The 26,078-nt window shown below is 35.2% G+C and overlaps 2 protein-coding genes across 6 annotated transcripts in view; one reads left to right on the plus strand and one right to left on the minus strand.

Moving 5' to 3' along the window:
- pphln1 (periphilin 1) overlaps window positions 1–16,238 on the minus strand; it is a 93,629-nt gene extending 77,391 nt beyond the window's left edge. For 4 of the 5 annotated variants that reach the window (XM_069192371.1, XM_015338996.2, XM_015338995.2 and 1 more), the window contains exons 1-4: window positions 16,076–16,221; window positions 14,608–14,666; window positions 8,087–8,166; window positions 4,386–4,592 (exon numbers count right to left, since the gene is read on the minus strand). In XM_069192371.1, coding sequence (XP_069048472.1) covers window positions 4,386–4,592; window positions 8,087–8,166; window position 14,608 — 288 coding nt within the window. In that variant the 5' untranslated portion in view covers window positions 14,609–14,666; window positions 16,076–16,221. Of the gene's footprint in view, window positions 1–4,385; window positions 4,593–8,086; window positions 8,167–14,607; window positions 14,667–16,075 lie in introns of all 5 variants that reach the window. The other variant, XM_015338994.2, reaches the window with a different exon arrangement.
- A 90-nt stretch (window positions 16,239–16,328) lies between these two features.
- On the plus strand, window positions 16,329–24,254 carry zcrb1 (zinc finger CCHC-type and RNA binding motif 1). The gene is made up of 8 exons (XM_015338945.1): window positions 16,329–16,424; window positions 16,942–17,057; window positions 19,034–19,062; window positions 19,395–19,506; window positions 19,595–19,702; window positions 19,894–20,003; window positions 22,027–22,099; window positions 22,603–24,254. The coding sequence occupies exons 2-8, from the start codon at window positions 16,974–16,976 to the stop codon at window positions 22,741–22,743; spliced, it is 657 nt and encodes a 218-aa protein (XP_015194431.1). The 5' UTR covers window positions 16,329–16,424; window positions 16,942–16,973; the 3' UTR covers window positions 22,744–24,254.
- Window positions 24,255–26,078: the final 1,824 nt, after the last annotated feature.

The following is a 26,078-nucleotide window of genomic DNA, read 5'->3' on the forward strand; positions in this document are numbered from 1 at the left end:
AATAACAAATTTTAATGAAAATATCCACAGTGTGGCACTTGGAATCACTGAAATTTAATACACACCTATGAAAAACATCATAATGAAATTCTATCCTCTATAACTGCTTCTGTGGTCTACACACATGCGGTAATGTGCATCTTCCTCTATTCCCAAAACAGATCTCTCCAGAAAGCTATCAAACATTACTACAGTGCCATGATAAGGTGCTACAACAGGACAAATGAGCTTCCTGGTATAGTTTTCACACAATGAAGGAAGCATTTGTGAAGTATTAAGGTGTTTTCTTTTTGGCAACAAAGAGTGCAGATTGCAAACTTAAAGATACATATATTTTTATTTTTAAAAACATGTAAAATACAATAAACACCTTGCCTCCAACAAAACAATACCTGCATTGTCTTTATTTTTAGTTTGAGAATTATGGACAAAAACACAACTGAAATGTATCTAGTTTCTCACAGTAAATCTTGCTGAAGCACCCTGACATACCTGTATTGACAAGAGTAAACGGTACAAACCAAATAATGTCTCATTAAAACTTCAAAGGCTCTGAAGGACAAATAATTTTGCCAAACCTAAAGTTTCTAGTTTAGCTGAGAGTTTCTAAAGAGCAAAGAACACAAACATATTTTCACAAACTATAAAAGATATTGCAAGCACTTCTTTTGTAGTAATTGTAAGATCAACAAAACTGCTTGTGAATTAGTGAACTTGCATTAATAGAATTACCACAGGTCTATAGTCAAGATGCTCTTCTACTTAAAGAACAAAACAGAAACATGAAGAATACTATTAGAATTTCACAGTTTACTCAGTTGTTAGTATGAGTAAGAATCAGAAAATAACATTTCACTATGTCACTTTTAGTTTCCAAATTCACAATGAGAATACATTTTTTACTGGTTATAACAAAGTTCTTATAACACAGTACTGTTAAAAAAGTTCCACAAAATTGAAAATAATAACAAAATGCTTGAATTTTCAGGCTAAGGAAAATATTAGGGGCTGCATCAAGTGCTTCCAGACTGTGTTTTGACAAAAAGGTATAAGACATTCACCCTGTATGTCGTGCTAACTTGCTACGTTTCTCCTATTAGGAAGTGCAGAAAAACGTATTTCCAAAAACAATATTTATAGCCTTAACATGAGACACCACTGCATTAATTTGCAATATTTTCTATAAGTCTTACTTTGTGAGTTATACTATTATTTATAAAGAACAAAAATCCGAAGTAAAAAAATGCAAAATGCTGATTTTAAGAACACAAATTAAAACCATTTTAAGCTTTAGAAGTACAAAAGTAGGGCAGCACTGTGGAGCAGTGGTCAGCATTGCTGCCCCACAGTGCTGGGGCCCTGGGTTCAATTCCAGACTAGGAGTGTCATTGACGTGGAATTTGTATGTTCTCCCTGTGTCCACGTGGGTTTCACAAGGTGCTACAGCTCCTTCCCACAGTCCAAAAACAGACCGGTAGGCTACCTGGCTTCTGGGAAAACTGGCCCTGTTGTGAGTGTGTATGCATGTCTGTGCATCTGCCCTGCGATGGTCTGCCATCCTTCCAGGGTGCATCTTGCTGTGCTTGCTGTAACAAACCCTGATCTGAATGAAAGGGTTAGAAATTGGGTGGATGGATATACAAAAGTATACAGTATATTCTAGCTTTCATTATTCATGATCCCAGAATAATTCCTTGCATTTGTCAAATTCAGTCATGAGAATAGACTGCATATTAGTTCTCATGTGGAATTAATACATTAATACAAATCTAAAGCTAACTTAGCAAGAGTTTCAGGGGTCTTTTATAAGGTCTTAAAACCTTACAAACGTGACTTTTTGTGTTACCTTTCTATTGTTTTTTTGTTGTTTTCATTACATATGAAAATATTTTGGCTTAAAACAAAAGAACTAGAACAAACTTGCCAAAGTGATCTCAAATCATTGTATTGCCCATCCTCTAGTAAAACTCTCTTCATTTGCATGCCATGCTAATACTACAAAAATGTTTAATACTCACAAAGTATCTGTATACCAATTTTCTTTTATGACATTCAGTTCTCATAGAGTAAACATGTCAGTTAGGGGAGAAAAGTTGTCTCAGGTTTACAAATAAACACCAATTATTTAAGTAATGTCAAATTTAAGAGGGGTGAATGAAAAGTAAAGTTTCAATCGTCATGTTCAAAGTCTCTTCTGGGAATAGCAGCTATTTTGTCCATTCGTAGTCCTGCACAAACACAATGTTTTATGTTGACCAACTGCAATTTGAAGTATCTATATATTTTTGCCAAGTTTATGCAAAAGACAAAGTTCATACTCTAGCATTCAGCAAATATTTAAAGTTTGACTGTCTGTAGATCAGCAGACAGCTTACTTAAATTTAGGAACACAGCATAAGTTCTTCTTTATCACTTGGAAAGAATTCTTCATAAACTTAATAGGATTATTTCATTTTTCCTCTGGTCATTCCAGGATAGAAATACTTTAGGCAATTAAATGGTGGTTGTTCTTTTCATAAAAACACTGTTGAAGACATGCTCAGCTTAATAACACTTTTCAGTGGGATATAGAATACAAGCACGTTTTCTTATGCTGTAAAACATTTAAACATGAATATCTCTGTACTAGGAATATAATCCCAATTTATGCACAAATGAATAAAAAGCTAAACTACAGCTGGCATTTCACCTGCAATCCTCTGTCATTCACTTGACACTGAAATGTCCAACTAAACTGTTCACTTATCCACACAGAATGTGTGGTCTTGGTCATTGGAATGAAAGCTAACATTTTCTATAAAGCTTCCATTACACTCAGATGTACTCCTTGACCATCACCTGCCAAACCAGCCTCAACGGCTGTCTTGTTTTGTTTGATAACTGAAAAACGTTTCAGGTGAAAGAAATTATGCAGTGCACAAACCCCAATTCTGAGCTTTCAAAAGCTGCTCTGCTGCAGATGTAACACTAAAAGTAAAAAGATTGTACCTTGTTCATGAATAGACTCCTCCTGAAAGAATGCAATCAACCAAGATGAATAAAAGCTTCTTGTGCTTCATTAAAATAACCTGGATAATGAGGAGATGGATGAGTTCCTAAATGTACTTGGATGAAACAGATTCCTAATTTTGTGAATAAAGAAAACTTTTTGCTCTCCTCTTTTCTTCAGTTTAGCATTATCTTTTTTCAAATCAGCACCCAAAAGTCTATCAAGAATACCTTTGTTATGGTGCATAATACAAAATTGTATTTTATAGTATGTAAAGAAGCTTCTGAAAGAAAGTATTATATGTGTAATGAAGAAAGGGAACAATGTGGCTAACAAAGCTGAAACATCAATAAACATTTTTAATGAGCACAAATAATAAGATTTTATCATCTAACTTTCCTGAGCTTGGTGCAACTGATTTTCTTCTGCTTTACAGATGCTGCCCATCAGCTTTCAAAACCATCTACAAGTCATTTTAATAGAGTAATTTCAAGGTAAAAAAGCATATATAAAAAAATAAATTAGATTTCAAACAAACTTTTAACAAAACTGCACAGCCATGTTAATGAAGTTGATATAATGGCTTCTTTTAATTAATACAAGATCTCCCAGTATTGACAGATTTCTCTGGTAGTCTATTAATTGTCACCCTATTTAAGCATTCAGCCCTTATCTGTACTGTTTTCTATCCATTAACCATTAACCACTCTCAGTCTAAACGCACATTACCATAGATTAATACTGCCATCAATATTAAAATAATATTTTATTTGTACCTTTATTAAAAGCCTTCTGTAAATTCAATCATATATCATCACATACACTCTATATCCATTATCATCACTTCACCACCTACCTTTTCTAAGTCTATGGTGACTATCCTGTAGATTCCTACGAGTATAAATGCTGTTTTAGTTCAGTTTTGGTCTCCATAACCTTATATGTAACAGAAGGAAGACTTATTGGTCTATAATTACTTGGATTGAGTTTGTTATCTTTTCTGTGGATGAATGCTACATTAGACGTTTTCCAGGCAAGAGGTATAACCCCTTACTTGAGTGCCTGTTGAAACCATTTTGCAAGTGGTTTATAAATAACATCCCTCATTTCCCTCAGTAAAAATTGTATATTACCATGACGTCCTTGAGATGATTATCTTAAGTCCTTATAGTAACACTTCTTCCCCACCTATTCCAAAACTATTTAATATAGCACTTTGTCTTTCCATCAATTTCTTCCCCGCCAAACTGAATGAACAGTAGAAGTATTGTCTTGCATCACCTGTTAATGTCATTTTCTGTCACTAAGGATCATAGATCTGAAACCGACTTCAACAGTTGTATAAACAGCAGCCTCTTTGCTGTGTGTAATACTATTAGTGCAAGGAGATACATACCCTGCGTAACAGAGGTCCATTTCTACGTTCATTTCCAAAGTTGATGCTGTCAGCATAATAGTTTCTTGGCACTTCAGCATGATAATTTCGGGGGCCTTCATCATGATAAATCCGAGGATCTGCGTAATCAAATTCTCGACTGAAGCCTTCACCTGGTCTTTCAAAAAAGGTCTTCCTTGGAGCAAAGTTTACCCCTTGATACGGTCCCTACAACAAATAAAGAACAGAACCTTATACCACATATAGAGTCAGGCATGCAAATTGAGGTCAAATGCCAATGAAATACAAACACCCTGCTCTAATATAAAGAAAAACTTTATAACTGTGTAACACAAGACAAATCTTATGTGTATTGGTAGAAGGGTGGTGCTATGCTTTTATAAGATTTGCATTTTAAAGTGACTTTGTTTGGTGAGGCTCCAGCGTTCATGGAACTGGTCATTTACACTAGGGACTACCACAATGAAAGCATAATCAATGATTCCTATAATGGAAGTCCAGAATAACACACAAAACATTTATAAATAATAACAGATGTAACTTTATTCATTCTCACAAACTTTTTTTTTTATTTTCATAAAATAAGTTAGCACTTCTTAAAAGCAGAGACATAATTATCTGTTCTTTGAGAAGTTATAATGGTTGAGCAATAGCTTACTGTACCTTAAATAAAAATCTGAGATACTGCTTAGGAAAGCTTAAATCACAAATTTCAGTTTACTCAAAATTCAGGGTAGTTTTACCCACAACAGTAAAACCAGAATTTGCTAGGTTTAAGGCAGAATGAACACTTTCTGTGAACCCTGTATCAAGCTTAGAAGACATTTCTTCATACTGTGGAGCATCAGCACTCAAGCAAGAACTAAACGTCTTCAGTTTTGTATGCTCTATGCTGCCTGAACAACAGACCATGCTGCTGTGCTAGAAGCTTTTCATTCTGATCTCTCGTTTCTATTTGCTGCATGCATCACTCCCTCAGGAAAACCGCTTTACAGGATCACCAGCTGTAGCACTCTTGGCTGTCCTTGAATTTCTGGTCATGTCATTCAAGATCAGATGCATTAACCAAAGAATAGCATGGATGACTGAGTAATACAGCCCATCGCAAATAATGGAAGCCTTAATCATAGCGAGCATAATTATGCAGCACCTCTGCTGTGAAAATGATAGCGCTGCTGGCAGACTAAATTAATTGGTATTATTGTAGTGCTCAGACTGTACAGTGGAAGCTGACTGGATAAACGGGGACTCATAGGAAAGCATCAGTGATGGTCAGATACTAAGAGACTGCACTCATAGAAAAATACATAAGGTAAAGTGCTCAATCATTTTACCATTGTTTCTCTTAGACATTTATCACCTATAAAAACAGCCCCACAGCACTATTTCAAAAACTATTTTGTAATGGGAAATAATGGTGGGAAGAATTATTTGATTATAGAAAAACCCTTTGATGTGTGACACTTGAAAGGTGGAGCACATTATTCAAAAATAAATGGAACTGTTTTGCATTATGTCGTTGGGAGATACTGTTTAGCATTACAGACAACCACCACTAGAGATGGAAGTTTTTGTTTCTCCAAAACCATAAGATGTTCAGTCTTCAATTTTATAATTTCACCATGATAGATAGGATGATTTTGAATCAAGACATGTAAATGTCCAATAAGGAATTCCATGTCTCTTGAAACAAAGTGACGTACAAATTAAACAATGAGTTATTAAGATACAAGCAATGTGAAAAAGTAAGTGAACCTCAATTACAGCCCCACCATACATAAAAATCATTAACGTTGTGAGTTGGGCTATCACCATACAGGTGTGTGGAAACAAGTCAGGATAAGATCAAAGAAAATCACAGAGGATGTCAGAAAAGAGTTACATAATGACCATCAGTCCAGAAAGGTTACAAAAACATTTCTAAGAATTTGGGGCACTCCAAGAAAAGAACAGAAGGGAAGTCACAAAGAATCCCAGAGTAACAGCCAAGGAACTGCAGGCCACCCCTGCCTTGCCTAATGCGACAGTTTATTACTCAATTATAACAAAATGATTGAACAAGACCTCCATTCTTGAAAGAATAGCAAGGACGACATCACAGCTCTCCAAAAAGAATATTACTGCCCCTCTGATGTTAGCCAGAACACAAAGATGATCTTTCTCTGCACAAACAAGTCAAAGGTAGAATTCTTCGGCCTTAATGAGAAACATTATATTTGGTAAAAAATAAACACTGCTTTCAAACAGAAGAAACCGCAACATCCCAGCTGTCAAGCATGGTGGTGGGAGTGTGACGGATTAGACACTCCACTCAACGCGCTTTACAGGTAATGGGGACTCCCCTCCACCACCACCAATGATCAGGACATGATCGGTTTTGCCATCATTGACACAACCATGAATTCTGGATTGCATCAGACGATTCTAGAGGAGAATGTCATGGCCATTTGTGAGGATGTTGACAACCAGCAATGGCTGAGGGGGGGGGCACTCTCAAAAAAGAAAATTGCCCCTGGGCCAGCAGTGGAGGCAAATAAAGAAATGTTGAGACATCAAAATATGAAACCAATATTGCTCTCAACTATTAAGAGTCCATCCAAAACTGCTTACTCAATTCAGGGTCGCGGTGGAACTGGAGCCTCAGTCAATTGACATCAGTCAATCACAGGATACACATAGTCATGCACACACTTACACTTGGGCCAGCTTTCCCAGAAGCCAACTAATCTGGCAGTATGTCTTTAGACTGTGTGAGAAAATGAGAGCTCCAGAAGAGACTCACACGAACATAAGGTGGACATACAAACAACACATAAGTACTGCTTCAACCCAGGTCTAAACCAGAACCCAAGACCAAAGTGCTGCAAGGCAGCACTGCTAACCACTATGCCACATGGATATAGTTTAATATAAATGCCTGATGTAATATATATATATAAATGTAATGTCATATACAAATGAAACCCTTACATAATATTATTTAGGCTATACTTCTGTGTAATTGTAATCACACTGTCAAACATAAAAATTGTATATATTTCAGCTGGGAGAAACACTGATTTTCATTTATAATATATGAACAGATCAGGTGGGTAGCTGTGTCAGCATGCGTAGGCTGCAAAGGAACAAGTAATAGGTGTATTCCATGCTGAAAAAAAAGAAGAAAGAAAACACAACGTTTAGGCCGTGGAGCCTTCTTCAGGTGTGAAAAAGACAAGGCAGTAAGCAAAGGTAATGTAGCAGGAGAACAAAGGCTGGAAGTGAGAGGCGGGAGCAGGGGACAGAAAGAGAGGCCAATCCAGTGGTGTGAAGTCAGAATAGGTGTAGAGAGGTGTGAATGAAACCTCCAATGAATGGAGAAAACAGATATGAACAGATACTAGCAAGTTAAAATAACCCCCTTTGCCGAAAGCAATATTAAATATGTTCAAATAAATCACAAAAAGACACATTACTTGTTTTTTGAAGAACAGCATTTGTTCGGAAAGTCTACATATATAATTGTCTACAGTTTAATGGAACAAAGATTATAAACACTATGTGGCTTACAGTCTTAACAGTAATGCAATAAACACACATATACAGGGTTTCACCTGTACTGCAGCAATAGAAAAAACGTTAACGTGACCAACAAAAAACTTTCTGAACTCATTCATTTAACTAGTGATAAAGGGGAATGCCAACCTGGAGAAAATACCCACCATTTTCCCATGTATATAGCGGTCTCTTTGGGCTCTGTCATACTCGCTCCTCAAGTCTCCTCTCTCTCTTCTGTATGCCACTACAAAAAAAAGCATGGTAAGAAATCAGAGAGACCATTTAAAAATAATGATATACCAGCACAGGACATAAAATACAAAAATTTTAAGATGGTAAAACTTGCCAGCAGCTTCTGGGATTATGTCAGAGCTGCAATGTTTTAAGAGACCTCCAAGACAATAGTTGAGCATTTTACCTCTCCCCGTGGCCATTACACTGACCTTTTCATCTTTGTCCCTTTAAAAGACTAAAAAAGATATCAGAAGCCAAAACTATCTCAAAGCTACATTTACATCTACCCTGGCGACCAAGGACACCATGACATCCTGTGAAGATTAAAGGGGAGGTTTAAGTGTGATTGATGCCCTAAGTCAAAATCATTTTACTTACTGTTCTTTCTGAGAGCTCATCCAAACATGACAAAATTTTAGCAGGGCAACACAAGACCTCATGCGACTTGTGTAACAGTGACATTCTTGCAGGATGAGAATGTGACATTTATATCAAGGATGACTTAAGCTCAACTGAACATATGTGGGATGGCTGCGATCATATGAAGCATCTAAGAGCTTCGAGACAGAATCTAGAAAGCAATTGGAATCTGGAGCAAAGTATGCATCACAGATGTATGGCTTATACTGCTTCCAGCAGTAGCTTCACACGCTACTAGCCTGTGAGTTTCACAGTGAATTGACCTATGACTAGTTTGCAGACCTGCTACAAAACAGCTTGCAATTTTCATGATAATCATTGTGAAAGCTGGAGTTTTTCTGTTACTTCTCCTGTTGATTGTCTTGCAGTTAAAAGGGTTTCTAATGGAGGCTAGTAGACACCTTACTATAAAACTCTTGGATTTCAATCAAAAGACCCTGGATGCTCTTTAGAGTATCCTAAAAATAAGTTGTGCAAGATAACGTTAAACACTATTGTTTTTTTTAAGAAATGAGCAATTACCATACTGATAAAATGTTGTAAGGAAGGAGCAATGTAAAAATAGCCAATGATAGAATTGGTGTCCTGATATTCCCCTCTTCTGGTATGTATTCTTTCTACATAACTACATTTCCAAAGATTGAACCACAAATTTACTCCCAGCTAAAGTATAAAGAGATCCAATGTGTCTCCACTGACTATCTTACCATTAAAATAATGCATCTTTTCTACTCCTCTTTTATATTTAGAGTTATTTAGAGTTATGTAATCAAACATATCTACTGTATTTTACTATAACCTTGAAATGCTTTATAATCCTAATATACATGGAAATGTCGACTAGTGTCTGAAGTGCTCGATTTTTAAACCACAAGACAACACAGGTACCACAGAATGTAATTGTGATTAAAGTACATTATTTTGATATACAACGCATTCACTAACAACCACATTCAATAACCTGCTAACAAAAAAAAAAATTATTCGTAATTTCAAATTTCCAATTGGCTATTATTATTCATGGCCTCCTAATGATCCCCATCTACGATCCTTACTCTCCACAGCCATTAAAAACCCCAGGGTGTTTCTTGAAAATAGTAGGGATGTAACCGCAGCATCCTGGCCAAATTTCCTCCAGGCCTTTACCAATCATGGCCTCCTAATAATCCCTATCTATCAATTAGCTTCATCATTCTGTTCTCCTCCCCACTGATAGCTGATGTGTGCTGAGCATTCCGGCACACTATGGCTAGCGGGGCTGCACATTGATGGTGGTGGAGGGGAGTCCCCATTACCTGTAAAGCGCTTTGAGTGGAGTGTCCAGTGATATATAAGTGTAAGCAATTTATTATTATTATTATTATTATTATTATATGCTAGAATCCATTTTTTAAGATCTTCTACTCTGGTAAGGTTTCAAAATATGACTATGATCTCCCACTAGCCTTTTTTGTATATGTAACGTGACTCAGTGCAGTTAAATTGTTACATGTTCAACCATAATGTAAACTAATTTTTGGTGTAAAAAAGGCATGAGTAGATGTATAACACAATAAAGGCACTTTTGTTCTTTAAACTACTAGTGTTATCTAGCATTGGTCAGATTTTAGGAGCATATTGTCTCAACATTTTTCTTATCATTTCTGAGCAAATGATTTGCTTTTTGAGCATGCACCATCACAATGTAAAATCTATCCCACGTCAATCTCAACTTTGTGCTCACAGCAAAACTGTGTGAAAAAGTCTGACTACAATGGATGTTTGTTCAGATTGATCATTTATAAATCGACACTAGACTGTTCCTTTCTTCTTTCCCAAAATATTAGATGTGGTTTTAGTAAGTCTTGGTTATAGCATGTGCTACAGCTTTTATAAGAAAGCCTTTTGTTGCTTTTATGCATCAGGAGCAGAAAAAGTCATAGTGCAATGTTAAAACATAGGAAGAGTCTGCAGTGCATCAGCAGTGCAGCCAATCATGATGATGCATGTTTATATTTTAGAGTTTAAGCCTATTGATAAGGATTTTTTAAATGAGCATGTTAATTTTTTTATGTCACAAGGAGCTGTGGTGCTAAGAGGTCCCAGTTTAAAAGTGAGAGGTTCACAAATCAAGCACAGAGTGTCTGGCTTAAACAGCATCATTTCATTAGACCAAAACCCAGTTATTTTTTATAGTAAATGTTTTCACTGTTCAAACTGTTCAATTTTTCCCCAAGGGAGAAGACTGCAGTAGTAAATCTTTTATCAATTACCTTCTCTTTAATATGGATTGTGCATGCAATAACATCTTCATTAAAGCACAAGTGTAAGCTAAATAACAGATGGCTACTCCCAGGCTTGCTCTGTGGAAGATAATGATTATGAACATTCTACAATTATCTGTTTTGCATATAATTCTTTATTATACAGTATATTATTAACAAAATGTTTAGGGCACACACATCACTGACTGTCGTCTGTGATTCCAACCTTTGGCAGATGACTACAAATTCACAAATATCTTGTAAATATTTCTCGCAATTTTTTATCTTTGCCAGTTTTTTCCTTGCGAAAGATTTGTATCATTTCTTTAAAGCTTGGAAAAAGAAAGTCTCTCTCTTTTTTGATTAAATTTTGTATTATTTTATGCTTATGTAAATCACTGCCATCCTCACAAAATGTTTAGGAAACACCAAAACTCTTAAAAATGAGACTAACGCTTGCTGGGATAAAAGGACCATCCCAAATGAATTCCACATGGTACTGTCTGGGTAAGCTTGTGGATTCACAGACTCCATCTAAGTTTAACAACATTAGACCAATTGAATTACACTCTCACCCAATAGCTGACAATTACACAGCCTAAATTCAAGGTTCATTTGGATTCAACGTACACTATAAAAAGAGAACTCTACTGGTTAAACCATCCAGTCCCATCAACTTACTGTTAGAATTCAAAGCTCCACACGACCAAATGGTATCACACATTTCAAAAGTGGACAATTATTTTCCCCTTACAGTGTGACAACAAAAACTGCTACTAAAGCATACAAATAATATTTCTTAACAGTTTTAGTGGGGCAGTATGCATTAACTAGTACATGCTGTTCTAGTTTTCTCTCAATATTCTAACTGTTGCAAAGGTAGCTTGTTACAATATACCTAATGCATCTCTGGGTTTAATCCATCATAAAGTGGCTGTAACTGGAGTTGTTTTCTCCTAGGGGAGTTTACCACAAGCATTCCTATTCCAACATTCCCAAGAGAGTGCCTTATAGTCTATACATCCCTGCACATAACTGTTAGAAAACTGCCTACACTATTAAAACTCTCACTGCACAAAACAGGCCACTCTTCTAAACCAATAATTATTTTCCCAAGGGTGCAACAACAATTGATGTCACTCCTGAGTGATTTGTAAAGAGCAAAAAACTAATCATGACCAAAGTATCTATTTTGCAAACAGCACTTTCAAGGTTTCCAACTTAGTAGTGGGCCACATGAAGGAAAAAATGCAGCATATTGTACTGAGCATAAATCTATTTTTAAACATTAAATACTACTAGAAACAAGAACCAGTAATAGCTAGAAAACTGCTAATATACTGTAGTATCCATCCATTAAATGCCTTTTGACCATTAATTGTATGGATCACAATTTGTAAACCACACAAATCATAAATGGAAATGGAAATTTCACATATACAGCATAAATGTTTTAACAACCAGAGGTATCAGAATAATCAGTTAGATTTTCTTTCCATTCCACTGTGACAAAAGTCATAATGGCAAGCAAAGCTGTCAGCTCCCACACAAGATAAATGTCTTGCCACCAACAACCTACAGAAGTGTTTTTCAGCCTGTAATGGTAGTTATCCTGTTTGGCGTGCTTTACATTTTGATCAGAAAATAACTGTTGAATAAGTTAATCTGCACAACTGAAGAGCTAATCAATAAAATTAGATAAATAAAATTAAGCCTCTTTAATTATTCATTTTATAAATACAGTTTACGTGTTCAACACACTTTTTATACAGGCAATCAGGTCAAAACACTTAAACATACCCATCTTGTTTTTTTAATCCCGATTTCCAGGTAGATAATCACATTTAGTCAAAAGTTTACATTTCATACTAAATCCACAAAGGTCTGAGATCTTAAGAAACAGAAAACTGGATTCAGAAAGATGCAGTTAATATGAAGAGACAGATCGTGATGGAAAGATCTAAAAATAATGTAGAACATTAAGTGCCTGTTTCTTGAATACAATATTGCAGATGGAGAAGGTAAACAGCAACTTTATATAATATGTGGTGAAGTGCTGTCAAATAACTCTATGAAACCCTCCCTCTAAAATATTGCAAAATTCCTTTGCTTTTTGCTAAGGAAATTATTCTCCACATTACTATATGTATAATTTATAGAGTCCCCACAGTAAGTCATGTGACGTGCACTGCAAAGATAGATAAGACTTTATTGATCCCGAAGGGAAATTGATGTGTTACAGCAGTCCAGCCAAGCCAAGCAAAAAAAAAAAGTCTGGATTTACAACAAAACTATGTACAGTGGGGAATTTTACCCATTAGAAATAATGTAAATAAGGGTAATAGCAACTGGAAAGACATTACTTTAACCCTGTTAGATCCATAATTGGTAGGATATATCCAAAGGAAACAATGAAATAGTCCCAAATACCAGAAAATACCACTTGCACATTTACCTCTTTAAGTGTACTGACATTTTAACACATTTATTTTTGTCTAGCATAATGCTGGGATGCATTTGCTCAACCCCCAAAATATTATTTCCACTGAAGTCATGTTGCAAGGATGTATTCATTATAAGAGCATAAAATCATCTTTCAAGTTCCCCAACAATTGAAAAGCACAAATGGAGGAACTTCCTATTCTGTGTGATGAGATAAACACCTGTTACATAATATGGCCAGCAGCCATATCACGCTGCAACTCACAACTGACAGCCCACTGAAGCTCAGCAGGTGTGAGCCTGGTCAGCACCTGGATGGGAGACCTCCCGGGAAAACCTAAGGTTGCTGCTGGAAGTGCTGTTAGTGGGGCCAGTAGGGGGCGCTCACCCTGCGGCCTGTGGGGTCCGAATGCCCTAGTATAGTGACAGGGACACGGTTATAAAAAGGCGCTGTCTTTCAGGTGAGGCATAAAACCGAGGTCCTGAGTATTCTTGAAATATCAAGGTAATTTCCCATTAATTTCCCTACGGGATTAATAAAGTATTATCTAATTGTGTGTCTTTTGCTTTATTGACTTCATAGACACAAAGAAACTCAGGAAACTTTGTGGGGATTTTTTAAAACTACTTTCACCACACTAAAACTGAAGCATGTGAAGAGAAACTGGACCATCCATTCCTTTTTAAAAATGTATGCTTCAAACACTGACCATAAAATCCAAAAGAAGAACTAATTGATCCATTAACAATCAAACCAATTTAGTCTGATTTTCATGGCTGAAAGGCCTGAGTGAATTTGTAATTAAATACCTTCTGGCTTTCAGTTCAATACATCTCGATTAAGCAACATTTTCTTGCTTTTACTGCATTTTTGAGGTGTGAATTATTATATTTTTCATAATGTGATTATACTTTTATTAACATTAACAAATTAAAGTCTTTAAGGTTGTTTTTTAAGTGCACATTAATTTAATCACATACACATTTTGGATATTTCACATGAAAGACTGACAAATTGGCAATCATTTAGCACATGCTTTAAGTACACAAAGCCTCTTTGGTTTTCATTTTGAAACTGCAGCAGTTAAATGTTTAAGTGAAAAAATGTTGATGTTGAGTGCTGCACTTTGGCCCAGAATGATTGTATTGTACTTATTGTAAATGATTCAAAATAAATATTTTAAAATTTCTTAATTTATACTCTCAATGACTGCAGATTGCACAACTTAATACATGAGATGAAAAGTTGAAAAACATGTTGCTATAGTATTCTATAACTGCAAAGACTACATCTTCAAAAGGACAATCTAAAAATGACACACACAAAAAGAACAAATGTGACTCACTGTTATGGGATACAGGAACTGAAATTTTCAGCTAGGTTCCCCTCCTTAAAACTCAAGATCTGCGAGAAGAAAATTATTGTAATAAATTAATAAAAAGCACACAGGCACCTCTGAATAAAAGAGATATCTTGTCATGTCAAAATATTAAACTAATGTGTCTCTCAGTTACTAAGATTTCATCCATCTTTTTACTGCTTTATCCAAGTCACATTTGTGGGGAAGCTGGAGTTTTTACTTTTGATAAAGGTACAAAAAAATGTATAGTTATATCCCTGTTTTACAGATGATAATTAAAAAAAAGGTTTTTCAGCTCTGGTTAGTTGTACTATAGGTCACCACCATTTCTGAATTTCAACTACTGCACTGTACTCAAGTACAAAATTGACCATTATTTTACTTGCATTGTAACAGCTATACAACTTCTTAAGGGCAGCTAATAGTTAAATCTGTATCCCCATTATAAATGTGATAAATATAACAACATTTTATAGTAAGGGGTGGGGAGGTTCCCTGATCAAAGAGACTCTTCAGGACTGCTAACACATGCAGCGTCTTCAGAAAGTTGTTTGGGTTTTTTTTTTTTTGTTCGGTATCCTAACCGTGTAACAGGGTAGCAAAAGACAACATTTAATAAACATTTTTATTTTTCTCTTGGGTGAGTCTAACGTTTGTAGATGATAGGACTATATAGCACAGACTTACACAAACATAAAACTGGCAAAATTAATTAACTATCTAGTTGTGGTAATGCCACGGTTCACAGCCACTTTCCCCTGCAGATTTGAAGGGTGACACCAAGTATATTCACCTAAGACTGGAGGAGGAACCTACACCAGACTGCAAGCCCAATCGAGACATCGACTTTTTATGAACGGTGACGAAAGATTTTTAATGTTTGTCGCCACGAGCTCCAGCCGGCAGTGATAGCGCAGAATTTAAAGTTGTTCTTCAGTACACAAGATTTGCATGTTTTCAGTGGCTTCATAACAGTCTGTAATACTACAGTTGCCAAGTGGACGCGTTTTCTGTGCACTAGCTGGCAGATTGCAAGTTTGTAAAGAATCCAGGCAGATGCTGCATATTGCAGCGCCTGTAAAGCCCGTGGAGTGGAGTGTCCAGAAAACCGCCATGTAAGTGTGAGGAATTAATTAATTTAACGTTGAATAATGAGGTCAAAGGAGGGCGAATATATGCAAAAGAAAAAGACGGACACAAATAAATTGTGATGAACACATTACCAGGTGACCCAAAAAATCTGCAATCGGGAAACCACGAAACACCGTTTTTAATTTAACTGTGGTGAGCTTCCTACATTCGGTTAAGCATATTTGCTATTAAGAGAGGATAAAGCAGTGTCTTCAGTTTCTTTCAACAAGACCGATAATCTATATTGACTTTATCTCTACAAAACATTTCGCTGTTCATATACAAAACTAATTCATAAATAAATATAAAACAACCTACTTACCAGTTTCATTTAACGTTTATACTATATTTTTGCAATCACCTGCAATTCAATGACAACAACATAAAACACTATCTCGCACTGCTCTAAATCATATAAATTGTTTACCCTCGCAGCATCCACGCGAATTGGCCTTAGATTGTCGTCACGTCCTGCTTCCACCGAGCGATAGTGATTGGCTAACGGAACAGGATGCTTTTAAAATTTACAACTGTAATTCGATGTTCAACACGTCAATCAAAGTATCCTGGTGACATCATCTTTGTGCGCCATTTAATCTAGCTCTTTATATTAGATTGGTATAGTATTGCGATTTGGTTCTGCACGCGGAAGAAATTATATGTTGCAGCATGTAGGTTTTGTTTATGTTTTATGATATTATAGTGTTGTTTAATATAAGAAAGAGTTTATATACGTTTTTGTTATATCTAATTACCATTCTAATATTCGCAGAGGCAACAGCAGTTGTATATGTTAGTGTTTGATTCATGTTTCAGTCCTTACAGTTTGTTTATATAATTATGTTGGTCAATACGTTTGATTCATCATCGAGACAAAACACGTACCTTTAAAACTGGAATGAAAGCATTAAATACAGCTATTCTTTAATAGGATTATAGATTCCAGTCATGGTAACTCTTTTGCCTTAAACTAAAGCTATACTATTTAGTTGCTTAATTAAATTATTGATTTCTTCTTTGATACTCAAATGATGCGTAATTTATGTTTTTAATAAAAGTATTTAACAAATGGATGCTTGAGTAGATGTAGTATATATTCTATCTGTGTTTTCCGTATAGCTATGATATTTTAGTTGTGCACTTTTTCGTGCTAATGTGTATTCACAAAAATTGTGTTGTGTTTTGCAGCACTGGGATATGCGTAGAAACAAACTGAAGACATGAGCGGTGGATTGGCACCAAGTAAAAGTACAGTCTATGTGTCGAATTTGCCATTTTCTTTGACTAATAACGACTTGCATAAGGTAAAACGGAATGCCTAAAATCGTATGCTGCACAGAATTATATATGTATTTTTGTGTTTGCCAATGAAAAAAAAGTTTTAAACTTGATCTTGAAAAGTTTAAAAATCAAGTGGACATCTTATTCAGTTATAAATATTATGTTTTCCTGTTGTCAAGATGTAGATTTGGTAAGACATTTTCTTTATTACATTTTAAGAGCCCATTTAATATGATATTAATAATGAGTACTACAAACTGCTTATCCCTGAGGATCCCAAAGTGCCACAGATAAGGGCTTACATATCTGACTTAAAGTACCACATAAACATCAGATTAACATGTTACAGCCTGATTAACATGTTACAGCCATTTTGCACTAATAGTCCACAGCATATCAGACAGAGAGTTCTTGATTTATTTAATTAAGGGCAGGATTTTGGGGATGCCAGATTGTGTAAACCCAAAGTGGAATTTAGTGGTGAAGAAGACAGGATCTTGAATCAAATTCACATTTTAAAGGCTGTGCCTTCTAGCCCACGTGTCCCCAGTGACTATGTTGGAAGTTCTTGTTCAGGTGGAAAGGTAAATAAAGTAAATATGTCAGTACTTTCTGCATTTCTGACTTAAAAGCTTGGATGTCAAAAAACATTTTGTCATTTAATTGTGAGAAGATTGAAGTTACATTATTGGGTATCTCATCACTTACTCAAAACCAATGGTGTAACCTTGTGAGTTGCTGGTACTATTCTCAAATATAATTCCAAAAGGAACATTTTGGCATGATTGTGTTATCATCAATTGACTTTTGAACTTCATGTACAGAATATTGAAGGTCTCATCTTCTGTCTTGGAAATATTGCAAGGATGTGTGCTGTGCTTGGAAACGGACCACTTCTAACCTAGTCTCAACTCAAATCTCAGATGTTTAGCTTGGCAGAGTTTGTTTAGTACTGGGATGGAAGACCTGTAAGGAAAGCCAGATTACTGTTGTAAGTGCTCTTGGTGCACCAGTGGGTGTCACCCTTCCCCTCCAGACCACAATGTCCAGTTCAATCCTCCTGTATGGGGACAAGGGCCACTATGTTGTAAGAGGGACTGTCCTTCAGACTAAATGATAAACTGAGGTACTGACTACTTACTAAGAGTAGAGCTATCAATCCCAGTGCCTTGGCTAAATCCCACTTGGGTTTTGCAAAATCTGATTTACCTAAATTCCCTCCTTAACTCATTTGGTTACATGATCTCTCACTTCTTGACTTAATCCTGATCTGTTCCTCACGACTTGATCATTTAACCCGTTTGAATGACTGTACCTACCTACTGTATAAATCTTCCTTCATTAAAGTGGCTGCCGTGGATAATGGGCAATTACATTTCAGAGGTGGAAGATGGTGTATCCTCCTATATATTAACACTTTGGGATCTTTTAGGGTTAATGGTACTATAAAAGTGCAATTAATAATTATTATTGTAAGGTAGAGTGGGGAGCCTCATCAGCAAATTAGATGCAAAGATCAGGTTCCTTCCACCTGAAGAAGACTCCACTACCAAAATATTCTTTTTCTTCCTTTCAACGGAGAAGCAGTGTAGAATGTTGATTCCTTGTTCCTTATTACTGTTGCTGTGTACTGAATAATAAAGCATTTAATATTACACATTGATTACTGTATTGCTCTACTTGTAGAAGTCTTAAAACCTACTCTCAATGTATAACAATATGTTTAGAATTTAATATCTTGAATCCTGGCTGGGATCATCATTCCTATTTTGGTGTTGATACACTGACGATCTTTCAGGTTTTGAGGTGGCTTGTATGCTAGACTGTTTACACTCCTTGGTTTTATTGTTATAAAAACTGGCAATGCTAAGATATTAAGAATAATACCCCAAAACAGTAGAATTAAACTTTCACCTGAACAACACTGGAATATATTTTAATGTGAAATGAGTGACAGTTAAACTGATTTTATTTTTAATTTTGTGTTATTTGCTTTCAGATTTTTACTAAATATGGAAAAGTTGTCAAGTAAGTAACTTAAAACTCAGTTAAAATTTGTAAATGTGAATTTAATATAATTGTTTTTCCTATTGTTTATATTGGCTGTTTACTACTAACTTAATTAGATCTTTTAGGTCTGATTCCCACCCAGAAGGGAGAAAACCTGAGAGTAATATACTATATTACTAAGGTGGATTATTACAATTATCCTCCATTTTGTTAATAATTAAACATCTGGGGAAAATGTAGGCTACTTTTTTAACATTTGTTATCTGGAAAAAGAGAACAAGGAAGTACTTCTTTATGGAGGAACTTTTGTCTGGAGTTGTAATTCTGTCTCTGCAATTCTAAATTTTCAGGGTGACAATAGTGAAGGATAAAGTGACAAGAAAAAGCAAAGGTGTGGCTTTTGTGCTTTTCTTGGATAAGGAATCGGCACAGAACTGTGCCAGAGCCCTCAACAATAAGCAAGTAAGCAATAAGAAGTGCTAATGTCTATGTCAGGTGTGCCTTGTCTAATCAATATATGAAAAATATGAAATATTTTTTGTCTACACAGTTGTTTGGCAGAACAGTGAAGGCCAGTATTGCTATTGACAATGGGCGAGCTCCCGAATTTATCAGAAGACGCAACTATACAGACAAGACGAAGTGCTACGAATGTGGTGTAAGTTAAAATTTATATCTTATCTGGCTCAAACTTTTCTTAGAAATTTAAGTCTCCTACCATACTCACAGCTGCGTAATTAATGTTAAATTCAAAGCATGTTGCTTACACCAAAGAAACAAAGGCAGTTTTGTGATTTAGATTTCTCAATGTTATTTAAAGACGTCACAATTTCCCCTTTTTCATTTTAGGACTCAGGTCACTTAAGTTATGCATGCCCCAAAAACATGCTCGGCGAAAGGGAACCTCCTAAGAAGAAAGAAAAGAAGAAGAAAAAGAAAGTAGCAGAACCCGAAGAAATGTAAGTAAAGTGCTGTCAGTGCTTATCATTAGTGTTAATAAGATGGTTTCAACATTTGTTTGAACCTTTATTACTTTATTCTATTTTCTGGAGAATATTGAAGCAACTTGATCCTGATTACCTGAATATTGAAAATTGAGTTGGGGTACTTCATTTTTGTAGCTATAAAATGAACGTGGGTGGTAGAATTCCTTCAAAGACGTTCACATGAGCTTGTCAGAGGATTAGAACAACAGATCACACAGTATGAAGTAGTGTTCTGAAGTGTTTGTAGTTCTCCAAAGGTAAGAGGGTGTTGCATTCTCAAATAAATTATGTAACCCTACTGTACTGTGTGTTTTAGGAAAGTTTTCTCCTATGAGTACTTCCATTGACTAATCTGTTTCTTTTCCAAGAACAAACAGTTGTCATGTCCTAAACAAACATTGTAATACAGTTTAAAACTGTTTTTTTCATGGCAGCTGATAGCATGGAAGTCACTAGGCTCACAGTCTTGTATTTTAACATATACAGCGACTATATACAGCGCCTAGCAAACGTATTCACCCCCTTGTAATGATGCCCCTATTGTTTAATTGCAAAAGTTGTAGACATATTTAAAGTGAATATTTTACTTGAACTCTCAAATTGAATTCTTAGGTTAAAGAAATTAAATGTCGGCAAAAACAAAAATATATTGATTTTACTCCCCTGAATCAATACCTGGTTAAGGCACCTTTGGCAGCAATTATAGCTGTCTTTGTGCATAAGCCTTACATACTTACTGTACTGTAACTAGTTCAAGCTATAAGGTTAATTGGGCATCACTGATGGACAGCAATTCTTGAGTCTTGAAACATTTTCTATCACATTCAGGACAGAACTTTGACTGAGACTCAATAATATTTTCTTTAAGAATTCACTTTCTTCTTTTATTCACTTTTCTTTGTGATTTGCCTGTAATTTCCTCCATTTTCCTATTTGCACAAGATTTCCAGTCTCTTTTTGTTAGAAGCATCCCCACAACATAATACTGTCACCACCATTTTTGACTCACTCAAGCTTCACTTGAATCTCTTCTTATAGATTGACATCATCATGCAACATCATATTTAGTTCCTTTGATTTTTTTAAAGCCTTCTCTTGATCTTTGTTTTTCCATCATTTTATTTTTTTTAGTTGTTTTGAAAGCTCTTTTAAAGTTTGATTCTTTGCTTTAATATACTATTAGACTGAGGATCTTGTAGAGACCGACATAATTATTCCGAAATTGCGTAAATGACTGTTGTTGCACACAGACAGAGGGCATTCAGTGTAACGTTGTGCTTCCAAACAAATTTAGGTTTCAGAAATTGTGTATAAATCATTGGTAATTCAGAAAAATGGGGATGGGAAGTAGATGCTTTTGGAAGGGATTGTATATCATTTTCTTCTTTTTGTATTTATGGAAAAGAGGAACTAAAAATCAGTTTCAAAGCTGATGTAGCACTCTCCTTAGATATAAAATGCAGTGTACAGTAATTTGAGCCTGTGGCTACTGGTAATGGCAAACATCCCAAAGCTCACAGTCATGTATTTTAAAATATATATTGTATACATAATTTACTTCATTTTTGCACTTCTGAAAAAGAGGATCTTAAAATCAGTCTGAAAGCTGATGTAGCAGTTTTCTTGGGGTTTTGTTAATCCACACACTTAAATTTTGTGGAACTCAATTGCAGATTGCATACTGAATACATTTTCAGTCAGCCTGTTCAATTACCAGCCTAACTTTTTAATATAGGTACCCTAAATAACTTTCTCAAAATTGAAAATGTGCTGAAACACTGGGTACTGAAATGTGTATAGTAATTATGCAGCATAATGTTCTCTGTCTGTGATAATTTTCTCCCCTTCATACTTGAAGAATCTTTTCAAATAGTCATGTGAAAGTTTAAAATTAGAAGCAGAAAAATCTTTACACATTTACAGCAGATTAAGAACCAAAACATTAAGCAAAAGACATTTACATAATGATTCTGTAATTTATTGGCAAATTGTTCAGTGAGGAAGAAGAAAGTGAAGATGAAGGAGAAGACCCTGCCCTTGACAGTCTCAGCCAAGCAATTGCTTTTCAGGTAAGTTGTGGAACAATATAGATCCTTAAGGTATTATAAGAATGCATCAATACACAATATTTTTTTCCATACACTTGTGGTTCGTTTTCTTTCATGTTCTGAATTTTTTTTCCTACAGAATGTAGGAAGTGAATTCCTACACTTTTGAAAAGATATTTAAAAGATGTTACCTGTGCTAGTAGAACATAATCATATTCACCATATGTTATGGGAGTTTTGTTATACTCAACAAGCTTTTGTTTAATCTTAAAAAAATAGTGCATGTAAAAACAGCTGAACATTTAAAGAATGACACCGTCCTTAGGTATTTTGATGTGTGAAACAGTTCTGAACCTCTAGTAAAAATAGTGGCAGGCATCACTATACAAATAGCATCTCTGTGTGCACTAAGTCATTTTGTTAATGGTTTTAAATGTGAATTATTTGTATCTTATTCAGTTATAAAGTTTGGTTTTAAGAAATCTATCATAGAAATAATGTATTACCGATATCTTTGTTTGCAGCAAGCAAGACTTGAGGAAGAGGAAATCAGACGGAGGCAGAATATAGAGAATGCTAACCAAGCTTCCACCTCTGAGGAGCTGAGGCGACCAAGGATTAAAAAGAGTGCATATTTCAGTGATGAAGAAGAGCTGAGTGACTGAGATCTGTGAATTCCTCGAAACAGGAAACTTTTACAACACATTAGAATGGGGGGGTCTAGCTCTTGGTTCCTAGAGGGACTTTTGTTTTCTGTTTTTATTCCACCCCACCTTTCAGCTACATAGTTTTTCTAATGATAAAATTAGCTTCATTACTGTAATACTGTGTAGGTGTTTTAAAGCAGACTCTGTGGTGTTTAAAAGGTAACAATATATTTTATGAAGTGAAGATTCCAAACAGTCAAGTGTAAAATACCTTAAGAAATCATTTATATATGTATATAAGAATTATTAGCTTGTGTCATTAATTGCTCAGGTTGGAACAAAAAACATAAAAGTTTAAAGTAATGTATTTCTTAACTGCAATGGAGATAAAACTTTTATTTCAGAACAATCTACACAATGTATTATATTGCATTTTCACATATTAGGAATAAAATAATCATGTTACACCTTATTTCTTAAACCCTATTTGTCACGGTTTACTTGATGCTTCTATTTTTTGTCTGTCTAAGTATGAAGCAAGAATCAATCACTTCCGCAGGAATAGGTAACTGCAGTTCTCAAGGGCCAGGGTCCTATAGGTTTTACAGATAATACATATGTAAAAAGGAGGTGATTTCACATCTTTCCAGATAGTTCAGTTAAGTAATTAACATTAAAAATATGTCTCTTAATTCATTATTTTTGTGTTCTCCAACATTTGTAGATATAAGTATGGCAATACTAAGCATTTTTTATCAAGATTACTCATAACAAGTATTATTTATTTTTTCATAAGGTTGTTAGCCTTATGCTGGGTTCAATTGGTGGTTCTGTTCGAAGCCTGGGGCCCTTCCTGCGAGGAGTTTGTGTTCTGTTGTGGCCATGTGGGTTTTGGTTGGTGCTCCAGTTTACTCCTGCTGTCCAAAGACATGAGATCTGGCATTTCTAAATTGTCCCCCATTTTCTGCAATGGACTGGCTTCCCATTCAGGGTGTCTTATCTTATCTAAATAAAGGCTGCATCTTGCTTGTATATCAGCCTAATATAATATTACAGCTTTCATTGTACAGTATCTATGTATTATATCATTTATTATATAAAAAGTAAAGATTGAAACCTGTGTAAATCAGCACTTCCAAGCTTTGATGTATTACAAGAAGTGGTGTGGAACACAAACTTTTAACCACATTATTTCAATGATCATAAAGGACATAGAATCCATTTTCCAGTGTGTTTTAGAATAAATGTTTTAACCATATTTTTGCAAAAATGTTTTTACAGATATTTACATAAAGTATAATCTCCTGGAATATAGTGGTAGAATCACTTTATTTAAAAAATGTCGTTGAATACTGTTTTCAATGCTTACTGGAAAAATATGGGCTTATTTTTAGAACATCTGTAAATTCAAAATGCTTTGTATAAAGTTAAATTCAAAGCCAAACTATAATTGTTTAACAATACCTGACCATGAAACAAACAGTATAATGTGGTTTATCATTTTACAAAATAAATTGCTGATACACTTCCTTCCTGTATAACGTCCTATACATAAAGTCTTCCTGAGGTAAAGGTGCTCTTTTATCATCTTTTTATCAGTTCCATGTTACAGTTTGATTGATGTCTCTTGTGCTCATTATCCTGGCCTGCAGGATATAACAATTCAGAGCACTACCATCACTGTTTAGACTTATTTTCCCAGTGAATGGTTTATTCCTAAATAAGTGTCTATGGTTGTAATAAGGGTAATACAAGTTTTATTTTCTATATATGTTGTTAAATTGTAGAAGTCGTGTTGAAAATTAGATCCTCATTTTTTTTTGTGAATGCTTCGCAATCTGTAAATTTAAGTTGTAAACAGAATCTGTCTACATGATGTCAACTAAATGTAGTTTTTAGCAACATTTTGTTTTAAAAACATGTCTGTGTAATTAAGATCTTTTAAATCTGTTTTGAGCTGAGGAATACTTTTGTTAGCTACATAACTCTATATGGCGTAGATTTCACAAGCTCTATAGTGAATGTACACACTGACTTTTTTTAAATGTGGCTACAAATCCATAATGTAAAATACACAATCTGTTTTTTTTTTCTCTCTGTAGCTCTTTTGTTACATTACAGCTCTTTAGAGGTTTACTTATGTGATTACTTACCTGCTGCTATACTCAATTTTTTTGTGAGGAGACAGACTGCCAAAAGAATCTGTGTTTCTTGCATGTAGATGTATTTTAAGTTGCTGTTGAGTTTCTGTTACCACTTAACTCGCATATAAGCCTGAATGGAATTAGGAATGACTTGTAAATGTGTGTACTACGTGCACGGGAGCAGCACACAATGTTTGCAAAGTCAAAGAAAAATGCAAGGTCAAATTAATTTAGCTATTTTCTTACTCATGAATGTGAGTAAAATTGCAGTATTTTATTTTCCCTGACCTACAATTAACAGACATCCAAGCCAGTTAATAAATTCATTGTCTTTTTATAGAACCTATAGTTGAATTTCCACGAAAAGATGTCAATGTTTTGTAGACGGAGGATACTGTACTCTCTGAGTGGACAATTAACTGAATGCGTGTGTGATGAGAGCAAGTCATGTGTCCAGTTACTTTTATGAATAATGCAGCTTAAGGGATCCAATACTAATAGCCTTTTTAAGTTTGAGGCAGTTACCCACCCAGCCCCTATGTTAGAGGTCATTAATATAGCTGACACCTTTATCTTGTTAAAGGTATACAAAGATGCAAAACTGTAGAATGGCGTGTCAATAAAATAATGCATTAATTTATACAATAAGCAAAACTATACAAAAATAGAAAACATTTTGGAGGATCTATGGGTGCAATCTGAACAGATGGGTCTCAAGAAGGTGGCAGAAGGTAGTTAATAATAGTGCCGTCCAGATTTTGCGTACTTACTTGATACCACCACAGGGGTGCTATAGAGAAGGATGAGAGTGCAAAAGTGAGGAGAAAGAACACCTATGTGGCTAACAGGAGCTGGCAATGGAGTGATTTAAAATAGATCATGAGTTGGGGGATAGAGTGATGAAAAGAACAGTATGTTATTATGGGAATTCGATCTGCAGTTAAATGTGAGCAGAGAAGAGTTGCTAATCATTTAAAATGGTACTTTTGGCCTGCTTTTAAAATATACTCACTTTTTAACAGAGCACCTTATGTTTTAAGACTTCTTGAAAATACGTACAGAGAAATTGCAGTACAATAGAATGTGAAGTATTACATTACCTCTACAGAAGTATAAGTCGTTTCAAGACATTAGTCTTCGTGGTGCTGAGTTAGAGACGTACTTGAACAGAATTTGTTCCTGGTCTCAGTGGGAAAAAATATTTTGTAT

Source organism: Lepisosteus oculatus, chromosome 7 (assembly GCF_040954835.1).
Source record: "Lepisosteus oculatus isolate fLepOcu1 chromosome 7, fLepOcu1.hap2, whole genome shotgun sequence".
NCBI classification, from domain to species: domain Eukaryota; kingdom Metazoa; phylum Chordata; class Actinopteri; order Semionotiformes; family Lepisosteidae; genus Lepisosteus; species Lepisosteus oculatus.

Excerpts from the sequence above, each read along its gene's own strand:
- zcrb1 (XM_015338945.1), top strand. The coding sequence starts at position 16,974 with ATGAGCGGTGGATTGGCACCAAGTAAAAGTACAGTCTATGTGTCGAAT. Across the intron at positions 19,063-19,394 it reads AAATATGGAAAAGTTGTCAA|GGTGACAATAGTGAAGGATA; the intron begins GTAAGTAACTTA and ends CTAAATTTTCAG. Across the intron at positions 22,100-22,602 it reads GCCAAGCAATTGCTTTTCAG|CAAGCAAGACTTGAGGAAGA; the intron begins GTAAGTTGTGGA and ends CTTTGTTTGCAG.